This window comes from Epinephelus lanceolatus, chromosome 14 (genome assembly GCF_041903045.1).
Source record: "Epinephelus lanceolatus isolate andai-2023 chromosome 14, ASM4190304v1, whole genome shotgun sequence".
NCBI classification, from domain to species: domain Eukaryota; kingdom Metazoa; phylum Chordata; class Actinopteri; order Perciformes; family Serranidae; genus Epinephelus; species Epinephelus lanceolatus.
Genome location: NC_135747.1, coordinates 16,472,099 through 16,486,995, shown reverse-complemented (window position 1 = coordinate 16,486,995; position 14,897 = coordinate 16,472,099). Strand labels below are relative to the sequence as shown.

Genomic DNA, 14,897 nt, shown 5'->3' with positions numbered 1-14,897 from the left:
TTCTTTCTTGTGTAGTATGGGTGCCACACTGGGAAACATATAGGCTAGCAGCAAAGTGGCTCAGTGATAGTGTTACCTATTATCCTTTTGAATAATGCCTCAGCCCAATATTCTGCCTTCATTTACATTTTCTATTAACTGGGTTAGAAGGCAGGCAAACACATTGGGACAGTTTTCTTGGCTGATAAATTCAAGAGTATAAAACAAGGAATCATAAAGTAACCTCATCCATCTGACTTTTAGTCTCAGATTTTTTAGAAGTTTGTCTGAAGTTAATTTCTCAGCAAGTGAACAAATCTCAACAACACTTATCTCCATGTACCAGTGTGCAACAGAACCACAGTGTGTTTCACCACACTGGTCAAAATAACAAAGATAAATGCATTATGGTCATAGAGGAATTTAACATCACTTATTTGGATAATGGACTATGATGCAGACAACTGTTCAAGTATCCTGTGACAAAATGTAAGAATGAATATCACCACTCACAAAACAACATTAAGCATACAGTGTATGAACATTGATTCAAATTCACATTTTGCACATCTGTTCTATGATCACTGGTATCTCACACATATGAAAGCCTCCAGCTGGCTGCTGTAACCCTCCCAAGTGAACAACACAAAAGCCTCGTCTGAACTTTATACACTCTCTTGTGCAAAGAGATGGGTTGGGCTGCGCTAGAGGGCCAAGCTGCTAATACAAGAGGAAAAACTTTTCTTTCCAATACAAAAACTTTACATTGCTTACACTAAAAGTTGACCTTTAATGAACTTTTCTTTCTTTGTTTTTGAGTTACCTAAGTATACAGAGGTGCATTAGTTTTGTAGCTGCTACTGTAAGAATAGAATTATATTATCAACCAGTATCACACAAATATGCCTTAAAAGAATACTTCACCTCAGAGGCGGTCCTGGCTAGTTTTACGCCCTGGGCGAACCATCCCTCGGCGCTCTGCTTGGGTTGTCCCTTGTCACCGACCTTCATAGACAGGAGGATCAAGGCGCAGCCAGGGGGAAAAGAGTATCCAGTTTGGGGACCTCAGAATTGCATCTCTCCTTTTTTGCAGATGCTGTGGCTTTTGTGGCTTCACTGGACCATGACCTATAGCATGCACTGGAGCAGTTTGCATCCGAGTGTTAAGCAATCAGGATGAAAGTCATATACCTCCAAGTCTGAGGCTATGGTTCTCTGCTGAAAAATGGTGGATTGCTTCCTCTGGGTTGGGAGTGGGTTACTGCCTCAAGCAAAGGAGTTCAAGTATCTCTGGCTCTTGTTTGGAAATGAAGGTGAAATGGAGGCAGATTGGTGTGGAATCAGCAGTAATGTGGGTGCTGTATCCGACCATTGTGGTGAAGAAGGAGGTGAGCCGGAAGGCAAAGCTCTCGATTTACCAGTCTATTCATGTTCCAACCCTCACCTTTGGTCATGAGCTTTAGGTACTGACCAAAAGAATTAATTTGCGGATACAAGCGACCAAAATGAGTTTCCTCCACAGGTGGTTGGGCTAAGCCTTATAGATAGAGTGAGGAGCTCCAACATCTGGAGGGAGCTTGGTGCAGAGTCGCTGATCTTTCGCATCAAAAGGAGCCACACGATGTGGTTCAGGCATCTGATCAGGATCCCTCCTGGATGCACGGCCAATCATTAATAGACCGATGGGGTAGATCTAGAACACATTGGGGGGGATTATCTCTTCTTGCCTGGATCATCTCATCTGGCCTGGGAATGCCTTAGTTTCCTTCGGGAAGAGCCTGCTGCCCCCACTACCTGGACCCAGATAAGCAGATATAAATTGATGGGTGGATGGATGGAAGGTTCATAGACAAAACAATTATTTTTTGCTTGTCACCAATATCAGCTTCAGCCTAGGGCATTAGCTTGTATTGCACATCACGTAATGAGTTGTCATCAACTTGTTCACCTGCATGGGGGTGGAAAATATCAAAAACAGTCACACCAGTACCTCACAAGCATACCTGGATGCCTAGCTTGCACTTAGCTTAACCAAATTAACCTACTTAGGTGTAGGAGCAGGTGTGGTGGTGAGTGAAGCGACAATGGTCATGTGCGCTGCACTATCAAACAACGTGTGACACTTTGTCCAAGACTTTTAAAACAGAATATTTCTCTTAATGCTCTGGTCCAATCATGAGCACACATTCGCCCACTGAATTTTGCATAAATGTAGCTGGCCAATCAGGATGTGCCAATCTGAAGACATGCGAAGCCCACGGTATATGTTAGGGCCAAATGACGGCATCAGTTATCCTTTTTCTCTTTAGCGATTACCCAATGATCAGCTTTCTCCACATATGGAGTCACCGGCTCTGTCCTTTCCATGTTGCCTAGCAGTGATGCATTCAGCGACATCCCCACCATCTTAGCCCTTCTGTTGTTGGCCTCCCATTGGCCAGCCCACATTATGAGCCTTCTTTTATCTCAAAGACTTCATCATCATGGCCAAATGCAAGGAACTGGCTATGTTCCATACAGCCCAGTTGATTTTACACCGAACCAAATTGTGGTTCAAAATCAACTGGAAGTGGATCAGGCCCCTAAAACACCAGCAGGTGGAGTATCTGGGGGTTGTGCTCGAGGCACACAGGCTGTGGGCCACTCTGTGGGAACACAGATGGACAGTCCTGCAGCAAGCAGTTTGAAAACTACGGCTTAATGTGATGGTGAAGGTGTTGACCGTCATGTAGGTGCTTGGGTTCATGCACCTGGTGGTACTGCTGGGGCTACTGCACATGCAGAGCCTGCAGAGGTGGTTTGCCCGCCTTTGCTTTGATGCCAAGAAGCACAAGCACAACCACCTACCATTCCCCCCTCAGTATGGGACAACCTGAGATACAGGGGTGCCCACAACACCTGTTGCTGTGACAAGTGACCTCCTAAGTCCCAGTGTTCATGGATGCATCCATGACAGGGTGTGGAAGGACATGCCTGGGGAGAGTGGTAGGTGGTGTGTGGCCTTTGATAGAGGCCTGACAGATCAACCCTCTCAAGCTACAGGCAGTGTTTTTGGTCATCCAACACTTCAGGCCCCTGCCAGAGGGGAAGCGCATGTTGGTGAGGACCAACAACCACACCACGGTGGCGTACATCAACAGGCAGGGTGGAGTTCAGTTTGTTGCCCTGCTGAGGATGGTGGAGATCCTGTGGTTGTGGGTCTCAGAGCACCTGTTGTCTCTGAAGGCTCTTCACATTCCGGGACGAAAGGTGTGCCAACCTCAAGTTGTGGGGCGAAGTCATATCAGGCCACTCTGTCTCATCCCTCCTCTTTTGGAGATAGTGAGCAGGAGCAGTTGTCAGTCATTCTGGTAGCTCTGGGTTGCCACTTGGCACCATGGCATGCAGAACCGACTCAAATTGTGGTGGCCCAGCCCAGATCATCCCTTAGCTCTGGGGGGCCCAGTCTTAGGTAGCAGGTAAAATAGGCGAGTTGCCCCCTCTGGGTCATCTTCTCCAGGTTTAAGTCCTGAAAGGGACAGGTTGAAGAGGGCTGGATCATCTGTGCAGGTGGTGCTGACCATCCTTTTTGCAGTGTTTGATGGACAGAAGGCTGTCACATGCCATTATAAAAGAGTATGCAGCAGCCATCTCTCCTGCCATGAGGGTTTTGGTAACAGCCCACCCTCTTTTAAAACAGTTTTGGGAAGGGGTGAGGAGACAATGCTTGGTGAAGGATCCCTTCAAGCCCTTGGAGTGCTCCTCTCTAAAGGCGTTGTCATTCAAGACAGCTTTGCTGCTTGCATTGACCTCAGCTAAGAGAGTATGTGAACCAACCACTCTGTTGGCTCACCCCAGTTGCTTGCTGCTTTGTGGTGACTGCATTGGGCCTTCTCTCACACCAGATCCCCCTTTGTTCTTTCAGGATGAGAGTTATACAGTTAGATGCTTTTGTCCTTTACCCAATAATGGGGACAAGGAGGCAAAACTGCATCTGTTTTGTCCAGTTCGTGCGTTGGACCCATCAGACACACTGAACAGCTGTTTGTATGCTTTGGTGATGGTGTGTACCTATCCAAGAAATGCCTTGCAAGATGTCTTTGTGAGTGCATATCGCAGCCTACAGGCAGGCAGGTAGGGACTCTCCCACAGTGGTCCATGCAGACTCCACACGTGATGTGGCAGTGTTGCTGGCTTTGTGTCCAGGACGTATGTATTTAAATAACCTTTATCAAATGTGATGGTTTAGTCACAGACTTTCCCAAAAAGCGTTGTGTTTTTCTTTCACAAATGTGGGAATGAAATTGCGTTAAAATGTACAAAACAGTGAAATTTATCTTGCCTGGCCGGGCAGCTCTCTGGGTGCTCAGCACCCCTAAACCTCTGATCCTAGAATAGCCCCTTTTCCACCAACATTTCCAGGAACATTTATTACCAGGAATTTATTTACCTGGGTAAAAGAATTCCTGGTAATCTGTGTGGTTGGTTTGCATTTCCACTGCACTTCAAAGTTCCAGAAAATTTATTCAAATTAGTGTGATGATGTAGATGATTCAGCATGTGCCCTGTATTTGGCTCCACCAGCTTGGCTGGTTACGCGCTGGTAGAGAGTGTTGGGGCTGTTTGTCTCAGCCAGCAGCTCAGTTTAAAAGTATTTTAAGATAAGTGTCAAACTAAGTTAGTCTACATACAGACAGCTGACATTAGAGCCTATTAGTAACAATTTGCTATCAGCCGAACTAGCGTGCTGTCCTTGTGTAAGACATAACCTTAGTGACGGTGGATGAGAGACTGTTGATGGAGCATATTAAATATCACTGTCTACATGTTTACATGTTCATGCTTGCTGAACACATGTATTGATAAAGTATTGGCTTCTTACTCGCTAAGGTTTAATGTCACTTACAGTAACGAGTGTAGCTGACATCAACTCGAGTCATTTTCGAGTTATCTTAACTTTGTTTCCACTGCGGCCACTCGGCTGTTCACCTACTGTGTCGGGGTGGTGTATGTGTTTGTGTGTGTGGAGTTCAGCGCCGGCACAAAAGAACCGATACCGTTAGCGCTTATCGGTACTATGGTCTTTGATAATTTAGCTTGGGGCTAATTTAGTACTGGGTTTCGGTACCCATCCTTAATCAAAACACAAATGAAGTGGAGCTTGTAGAAATGACATAAAGTTTGCAGTGGCTGCCCATGCCAGGAAGGATGGAATGCTCAAGTGTGAGTCCACTAATCAGCGTTCTTCAGCACACAGCCCTGCCCCTCAAGAATTCTGGGTAATCTGAAAAGTCCTACCTCCCTACTAGGTACTTTTTTCAGGGAAAGTTTGGAGTTGAAACACGCGGAGGTTTTTCAAAATCCCGGGTAAATGAGAAAAGTTCCTGTGGTGGAAAAGGGGCTAATGTCTCCACCCAGTTAGGTTGCATACCAGTGTGGCTGCATCTATAGGCCCGTTTCCACTGAAGAAGTTCCTGGTACTATTTGGGGGCAGGAACTATTACAGGAACGTCCTCTCGCTCGGCCCTCTCAACTGCCGTGTCTCCACTGAGAGAGCGGAGTAGGACGAAGGTTCCTGTAAAGTTACCAGGCTCTGGATGTGACGTAATCGTTGCGCGACCATTTTAACCGGGGTGACATAGGGGCATAGGGACGCAGTTAGCTGTTAGGTGTTAGCGGTGTCTGTATTAACTCAATAACTCAATATACGGTCCGTGAAAAAAATATTTTTTCCAGTGGATTTCTTAGTTACAACATGATTGAGCTAACTGGAGTAGTTTCATGTCGTATCTGACAACGGGAGGCTTTTAACAGATGACGTCCTGATGTTAGCTTTGCTGCTGCTGTTAGCTGTCCCTGTCAGCTGATGCTTTCTAGACATCGTGATTTCCCAAAACTGAATAAATACCACACATAGCAACACAAAACTGCTTTACTAGCTCAATCATGTTGTAACTAAGATATCCGCTGGAAAAAATATATTTTTCACGGACCATATATTGAGTTACTGAGTTATTACAGACACCGCTAACTGCTAACAGCTAACGGTTAGCCCAGCTAATCTACAATAACCGTAGTAATTACAAAACATCAAATCCTGCCTTGAGTATATCCAATCAGCACCAAGTAATCCCCAAGCCCCAGCCAGGAGTCTCTCGGGGCCGTTCTGATTACCTACTCTGAGGCAGGGACTTGTTTAGCCCCCGTAAAAGTTCCGGAACTCTGTCCTTCAGGGGTGGTTCCTGCGGTGGAGACACGCACCAACGGCCCCATTCCCATAAAATTACTCAGAAGTTCCTGCGGTGGAAACGGGCCCAATGTTATGCCACAACAGGGCAGTCATTCATTGGGCTCCACCCACAGAACCCATAGATACCAGTAGAGGGCAGGGCCTGTATGAGATAGAACGAGGGTACTGATATTGTAACCCTAGTGCTATTAGCACAGGCAGAGCCCTCTACCCAAGAGCCCTGTCGCTCTGACAGGGAGTTGATGTAGCTGATGCTGTCATAAGGCTCCTATGTAAGTATAATCTGCACATATTCAGGTTTGCATGTAGTGATTGGCCAGCTATAAATAATAATTAATAATAGAGTCCAGTAGAGGGCTTCCTCTGTGCGAATGGAATTAGGGTTACAATATGGTAACCTTTGTTACATGGAGAGGCAGGTGTGGTGCAGGTGTGGCGCAAGTGTGGCGCAGGTGTGGCATATTAGTGTAGGGTTGAGTGAAGCTGATGCCGGCATGTACAAAGCACTGTCACCACACCTGAAGCGGCACATATCACTCCCACCTAAACCCTTGATGAACTCTTCTAGAAAGGATGTATTTGTCCATAAAAGAGACAAGTTAATGTTATATTTAATATATGCCAATACACACCATAGATTTTAAGTCTCATTGTGGAGACAAACACGTTGTTTTCCATTAAGCACAGATACCCTCTTTGCTCTCAACAGTCTTCCAACATGAAGACAAATTTTATTTCATTTTCTATTAAACAGAAATCTTTTACATGATTGTCTTATTTTCAGTAGGTAAAACCCATACATAAAAGGCGTGATCATTGGCTGGCAAATGAGGAGATATACAGATAAGATAATGCGCACTTTATCTGGTACTAAGGCCACATCAAGCCTGGAATCCACAAAGTTAAACATGCAGCCGATAAACAAGTTTGACACTGAGACAATCTGAGGCGTGCAGGTGGTGATGGCCTTTTGTGTATTTTCTTTTGAGGTATTCACACAAACATTCAAAATCTTAATGTACGAGACTGAAATGAGACTAAATGGAATAACAATAGTCACACAGCCAAAAAGCAGGTCAGATATGTTGTTAAGTACTGAAACTGAACAGGCAAGTTTAATTATTAAGTGGTAGTCACAAAACACTTTGTCAATGACATTTCCACAAAATGTCAAACGGATGATGACTGAAAATAAGAATATAAAGTTACCAAATGAATACATCCATACAAGAAGAATGATCATACCTACTCTCCCTGTGTTCATAATGACATTGTAACGTAAAGGATAGCAGATAGAGACGTATCTGTCGTAGGCCATGGCTGCTAAACTGCAAAACTCAATAGAAGCAGATGTAGAGATACAACCCATCTGCAGAAAACACCATGGTAGGGTCACCTCATGGGTATCTGAAAACATCTGTGAGAGCAGAAGAGGATACATCGATGTGCTGCCACCTATTTCATTCACAAATAAATTACATAATAGCATATACATTGGCTCATGCAACCCCCTGTCCATATATATGACCACAATTAGAACTGTGTTGGCCACACATATGGAGATGTACCATAAAAGCATTATGCTGAAATACAGGTATTTTACCTCTCCAATGTTACCATAGGCAGCCAACACAAAAGACATAACTTCAGTTGAGTTCTCCATTTCTTTCTTGTGTAGTATGGGTGCCACACTGGGAAACATATAGGCTAGCAGCAAAGTGGCTCAGTGATAGTGTTACCTATTATCCTTTTGAATAATGCCTCAGCCCAATATTCAGCCCAATATTTACATTTTCTATTAACTGGGTTAGAAGGCAGGCAAACACATTGGGACAGTTTTCTTGGCTGATAAATTCAAGAGTATAAAACAAGGAATCATAAAGTAACCTCATCCATCTGACTTTTAGTCTCAGAATTTTTAGAAGTCTGTCTGAAATTAATTTGTCAGCAACTGAACAATTCTCAACAACACTTATCTTTATGTACCAGTGTGGAACAGAACCACAGTGTGTTTCACCACACTGGTCAATGAAACAAAGATAAATGCATTATGGTCATAGAGGAATTTAACATCACTTATTTGGATAATGGATGATGATGCAGACAACTGTTCAAGTATCCTGTGACAAAATGTAAGAATGAATATCACCACTCACAAAACAACATTAAGCATACAGTGTATGAACATTGATTCAAATTCACATTTTGCACATCTGTTCCATGATCACTGGTATCTCACACATATGAAAGCCTCCAGCTGGCTGCTGTAACCCTCCCAAGTGAACAACACAAAAGCCTCGTCTGAACTTTATACACTCTCTTGTGCAAAGAGATGGGTTGGGCTGCGCTAGAGGGCCAAGCTGCTAATACAAGAGGAAAAACTTTTCTTTCCAATACAAATACTTTACATTGCTTACACTAAAAGTTAACCTTTATTGAACTTTTCTTTGTTTGTTTTCCAGTTACCTAAGTATACAGAGGTGCATTAGTTTTGTAGCTGCAACTGTAAAAACAGAATTATATTATCAACCAGTATCACACAAATATGCCTTAAAAGACTTACCATGTGTTTCCTTGAAATCGTGAAGAAAACTATATTGTTAATGTCTTGAAGTAAACTGGGGTCTCCTGGGTGGTTCTGCCTGTCCAATCTACATCTGTTTTGTGGACTTGGAGAAAGCTTACAACCAAGTACCTTGGTGAGTCCTATGGGAGGGTACTGAAGGAACATGGGGTACCAGGGTCATTGCTATGAGCCCTCTGGTATTTAGTGGGTGTTAGCCTCTGCCTGGGTTGTCTCTTGTCACCGATTCTATGTGTGACCTTCATGGACAGGAGGATCAAGGCACAGCCAGGGGGAAAAGAGTATCCAGTTTGGGGACCTCAGAATTGCATCTCTCCTTTTTTGCAGATGTTGTGGCTTTTGTGGCTTCACCAGACCATGACCTGTAGCATGCACTGGAGCGGTTTGCATCTGAGTGTGAAGCAATCAGGATGAAAGTCAGTACCTCCAAGTCTGAGGCTATGGTTCTCTGCTGAAAAATTGTGGATTGCTTCCTCTGGGTTGGGAGTGAGTTACTGCCTCAAGCAAAGGAGTTCAAGTATCTCTGGCTCTTGTTTGGAAATGAAGGTGAAATGGAGGCAGATTGGTGTGGAATCAGTAGTAATGTGGGCGCTGTACCTGACCATTGTGGTGAAGAAGGAGGTGAGCCGGAAGGCAAAGCTCTCGATTTACCAGTCTATCCATGTTCCAACCCTCACCTTTGGTCATGAGCTTTGGGTACTGACCAAAAGAATGAATTTGCGGATACAAGCAACCAAAATGAGTTTCCTCCACAGGTGGTTGGGCTAAGCCTTATAGATAGAGTGAGGAGTTCCAACATCTGGAGGGAGCTCAGTGTAGAGCCGCTGATCTTTCGCATCAAAAGGAGCCACACGATGTGGTTCAGGCATCTGATCAGGATCCCTCCTGGATGCACGGCCAATCATTAATAGACCGATGGGGTAGATCTAGAACACATTGGGGGGGATTATCTCTTCTTGCCTGGATCATCTCATCTGGCCTGAGAATGCCTTAGTTTCCTTCGGGAAGAGCCTGCTGCCCCCACTACCTGGACCCAGATAAGCAGATATAAATTGATGGGTGGATGGATGGAAGGTTCATAGACAAAACAATTATTTTTTGCTTGTCACCAATATCAGCTTCAGCGTAGGGCATTAGCTTGTATTGCACATCACGTAATGAGTTGTCATCAACTTGTTCACCTGCATGGGGGTGGAAAATATCAAAAACAGTCACACCAGTACCTCACAAGCATACCTGAATGCCTAGCTTGCACTTAGCTTAACCAAATTAACCTACTTAGGTGTAGGAGCAGGTGTGGTGGTGAGTGAAGCGACAATGGTCATGTGCGCTGCACTATCAAACAACGTGTGACACTTTGTCCAAGACTTTTAAAACAGAATATTTCTCTTAATGCTCTGGTCCAATCATGAGCACACATTCGCCCACTGAATTTTGCATAAATGTAGCTGGCCAATCAGGATGTGCCAATCTGAAGACATGCGAAGCCCACGGTATATGTTAGGGCCAAATGACGGCATCAGTTATCCTTTTTCTCTTTAGCGATTACCCAATGATCAGCTTTCTCCACATATGGAGTCGCCGGCTCTGTCCTTTCCATGTTGCCTAGCAGTGATGCATTCAGCGACATCCCCACCATCTTAGCCCTTCTGTTGTTGGCCTCCCATTGGCCAGCCCACATTATGAGCCTTCTTTTATCTCAAAGACTTCATCATCATGGCCAAATGCAAGGAACTGGCTATGTTCCATACAGCCCAATTGATTTTACACCGAACCAAATTGTGGTTCAAAATCAACTGGAAGTGGATCAGGCCCCTAAAACACCAGCAGGTGGAGTATCTGGGGGTTGTGCTTGAGGCACACAGGCTGTGGGCCACTCTGTGGGAACACAGATGGACAGTCCTGCAGCAAGCAGTTTGAAAACTACGGCTTAATGTGATGGTGAAGGTGTTGACCGTCATGTAGGTGCTTGGGTTCATGCACCTGGTGGTACTGCTGGGGCTACTGCACATGCAGAGCCTGCAGAGGTGGTTTGCCCGCCTTTGCTTTGATGCCAAGAAGCACAAGCACAACCACCTACCATTCCCCCCTCAGTATGGGACAACCTGAGATACAGGGGTGCCCACAACACCTGTTGCTGTGACAAGTGACCTCCTAAGTCCCAGTGTTCATGGATGCATCCATGACAGGGTGTGGAAGGACATGCCTGGGGAGAGTGGTAGGTGGTGTGTGGCCTTTGATAGAGGCCTGACAGATCAACCCTCTCAAGCTACAGGCAGTGTTTTTGGTCATCCAACACTTCAGGCCCCTGCCAGAGGGGAAGCGCATGTTGGTGAGGACCAACAACCACACCACGGTGGCGTACATCAACAGGCAGGGTGGAGTTCAGTTTGTTGCCCTGCTGAGGATGGTGGAGATCCTGTGGTTGTGGGTCTCAGAGCACCTGTTGTCTCTGAAGGCTCTTCACATTCCGGGACGAAAGGTGTGCCAACCTCAAGTTGTGGGGCGAAGTCATATCAGGCCACTCTGTCTCATCCCTCCTCTTTTGGAGATAGTGACTCAGGAGCAGTTGTCAGTCATTCTGGTAGCTCTGGGTTGCCACTTGGCACCATGGCATGCAGAACCGACTCAAATTGTGGTGGCCCAGCCCAGATCATCCCTTAGCTCTGGGGGGCCCAGTCTTAGGTAGCAGGTAAAATAGGCGAGTTGCCCCCTCTGGGTCATCTTCTCCAGGTTTAAGTCCTGAAAGGGACAGGTTGAAGAGGGCTGGATCATCTGTGCAGGTGGTGCTGACCATCCTTTTTGCAGTGTTTGATGGACAGAAGGCTGTCACATGCCATTATAAAAGAGTATGCAGCAGCCATCTCTCCTGCCATGAGGGTTTTGGTAACAGCCCACCCTCTTTTAAAACAGTTTTGGGAAGGGGTGAGGAGACAATGCTTGGTGAAGGATCCCTTCAAGCCCTTGGAGTGCTCCTCTCTAAAGGCGTTGTCATTCAAGACAGCTTTGCTGCTTGCATTGACCTCAGCTAAGAGAGTATGTGAACCAACCACTCTGTTGGCTCACCCCAGTTGCTTGCTGCTTTGTGGTGACTGCATTGGGCCTTCTCTCACACCAGATCCCCCTTTGTTCTTTCAGGATGAGAGTTATACAGTTAGATGCTTTTGTCCTTTACCCAATAATGGGGACAAGGAGGCAAAACTGCATCTGTTTTGTCCAGTTCGTGCGTTGGACCCATCAGACACACTGAACAGCTGTTTGTGTGCTTTGGTGATGGTGTGTACCTATCCAAGAAATGCCTTGCAAGATGTCTTTGTGAGTGCATATCGCAGCCTACAGGCAGGCAGGTAGGGACTCTCCCACAGTGGTCCATGCAGACTCCACACGTGATGTGGCAGTGTTGCTGGCTTTGTGTCCAGGACGTATGTATTTAAATAACCTTTATCAAATGTGATGGTTTAGTCACAGACTTTCCCAAAAAGCGTTGTGTTTTTCTTTCACAAATGTGGGAATGAAATTGCGTTAAAATGTACAAAACAGTGAAATTTATCTTGCCTGGCCGGGCAGCTCTCTGGGTGCTCAGCACCCCTAAACCTCTGATCCTAGAATAGCCCCTTTTCCACCAACATTTCCAGGAACATTTATTACCAGGAATTTATTTACCTGGGTAAAAGAATTCCTGGTAATCTGTGTGGTTGGTTTGCATTTCCACTGCACTTCAAAGTTCCAGAAAATTTATTCAAATTAGTGTGATGATGTAGATGATTCAGCATGTGCCCTGTATTTGGCTCCACCAGCTTGGCTGGTTACGCGCTGGTAGAGAGTGTTGGGGCTGTTTGTCTCAGCCAGCAGCTCAGTTTAAAAGTATTTTAAGATAAGTGTCAAACTAAGTTAGTCTACATACAGACAGCTGACATTAGAGCCTATTAGTAACAATTTGCTATCAGCCGAACTAGCGTGCTGTCCTTGTGTAAGACATAACCTTAGTGACGGTGGATGAGAGACTGTTGATGGAGCATATTAAATATCACTGTCTACATGTTTACATGTTCATGCTTGCTGAACACATGTATTGATAAAGTATTGGCTTCTTACTCGCTAAGGTTTAATGTCACTTACAGTAACGAGTGTAGCTGCCATCAACTCGAGTCATTTTCGAGTTATCTTAACTTTGTTTCCACCGTGGCCATTTGGCTGTTCACCTACTGTGTCGGGGTGGTGTATGTGTTTGTGTGTGTGGAGTTCAGCGCCGGCACAAAAGAACCGATACCGTTAGCGCTTATCAATACTATGGTCTTCGATAATAAAGGACGGAATGCTCAAGTGTGAGTCCACTAATCAGCGTTCTTCAGCACACAGCCCTGCCCCTCAAGAATTATGGGTAATCTGAAAAGTCCTACCTCCCTACTAGGTACTTTTTTCAGGGAAAGTTTGGAGTTGAAACACGCGGAGGTTTTTCAAAATCCTGGGTAAATGAGAAAAGTTCCTGTGGTGGAAAAGGGGCTAATGTCTCTACCCAGTTAGGTTGCATACCAGTGTGGCTGCATCTATAGGCCCGTTTCCACTGAAGAAGTTCCTGGTACTATTTGGGGGCAGGAACTACTACAGGAACGTCCTCTCGCTCGGCCCTCTCAACTGCCGTGTCTCCACTGAGAGAGCGGAGTAGGACGAAGGTTCCTGTAAAGTTACCAGGCTCTGGATGTGATGTAATCGTTGCGTGACCATTTTAACCGGGGTGACGTAGGGGCGTAGGGACGCAGGGACGCAGTTAGCTGTTAGGTGTTAGCGGTGTCTGTATTAACTCAATATCTCAATATACGGTCCGTGAAAAAAATATTTTTTCCAGTGGATTTCTTAGTTACAACATGATTGAGCTAACTGGAGTATTTTCATGTCGTATCTGACAACGGGAGGCTTTTAACAGATGACGTCCTGATGTTAGCTTTGCTGCTGCTGTTAGCTGTCCCTGTCAGCTGCAGCCACTGATGCTTTCTAGACATCGTGATTTCCCAAAACTGAATAAATACCACACATAGCAACACAAAACTGCTTTGCTAGCTCAATCATGTTATAACTAAGATATCCGCTGGAAAAAATATATTTTTCACGGACCATATATTGAGTTACTGAGTTATTACAGACAATGCTAACTGCTAACAGCTAACGGTTAGCCCAGCTAATCTACAATAACCATAGTATTTACAAAACATCACATCCCTCCTTGAGTATATCCAATCAGCACCAAGTAATCCCCAAGCCCCAGCCAGGAGTCTCTCGGGGCCGTTCTGATTACCTACTCTGAGGCAGGGACTTGTTTAGCCCCCGTAAAAGTTCCGGAACTCTGTCCTTCAGGGGTGGTTCCTGCGGTGGAGACACGCACCAACGGCCCCATTCCCATAAAATTACTCAGAAGTTCCTGCGGTGGAAACGGGCCCAATGTTATGCCACAACAGGGCAGTCATTCATTGGGCTCCACCCACAGAACCCATAGATACCAGTAGAGGGCAGGGCCTGTATGAGATAGAACGAGGGTACTGATATTGTAACCCTAGTGCTATTAGCACAGGCAGAGCCCTCTACCCAAGAGCCCTGTCGCTCTGACAGGGAGTTGATGTAGCTGATGCTGTCATAAGGCTCCTATGTAAGTATAATCTGCACATATTCAGGTATGCATGTAGTGATTGGCCAGCTATAAATAATAATTAATAATAGAGTCCAGTAGAGGGCTTCCTCTGTGCGAATGGAATTAGGGTTACAATATGGTAACCTTTGTTACATGGAGAGGCAGGTGTGGTGCAGGTGTGGCGCAAGTGTGGCGCAGGTGTGGCATATTAGTGTAGGGTTGAGTGAAGCTGATGCCGGCATGTACAAAGCACTGTCACCACACCTGAAGCGGCACATATCACTCCCACCTAAACCCTTGATGAACTCTTCTAGAAAGGATGTATTTGTCCATAAAAGAGACAAGTTAATGTTATATTTAATATATGCCAATACACACCATAGATTTTAAGTCTCATTGTGGAGACAAACACGTTGTTTTCCATTAAGCACAGATACCCTCTTTGCTCTCAACAGTCTTCCAACATGAAGACAAATTTTATT

At 45.3% G+C, this 14,897-nt stretch overlaps 1 protein-coding gene across 1 annotated transcript; it reads right to left on the bottom strand.

The window, feature by feature from the left end:
• Positions 1-6,944: 6,944 nt before the first annotated feature.
• On the bottom strand, positions 6,945-7,871 carry LOC144466862 (olfactory receptor 1500-like). The gene has a single exon (XM_078174435.1). The coding sequence runs from the start codon at positions 7,869-7,871 to the stop codon at positions 6,945-6,947; it is 927 nt and encodes a 308-aa protein (XP_078030561.1).
• Between the last annotated feature and the right edge of the window lie 7,026 nt (positions 7,872-14,897).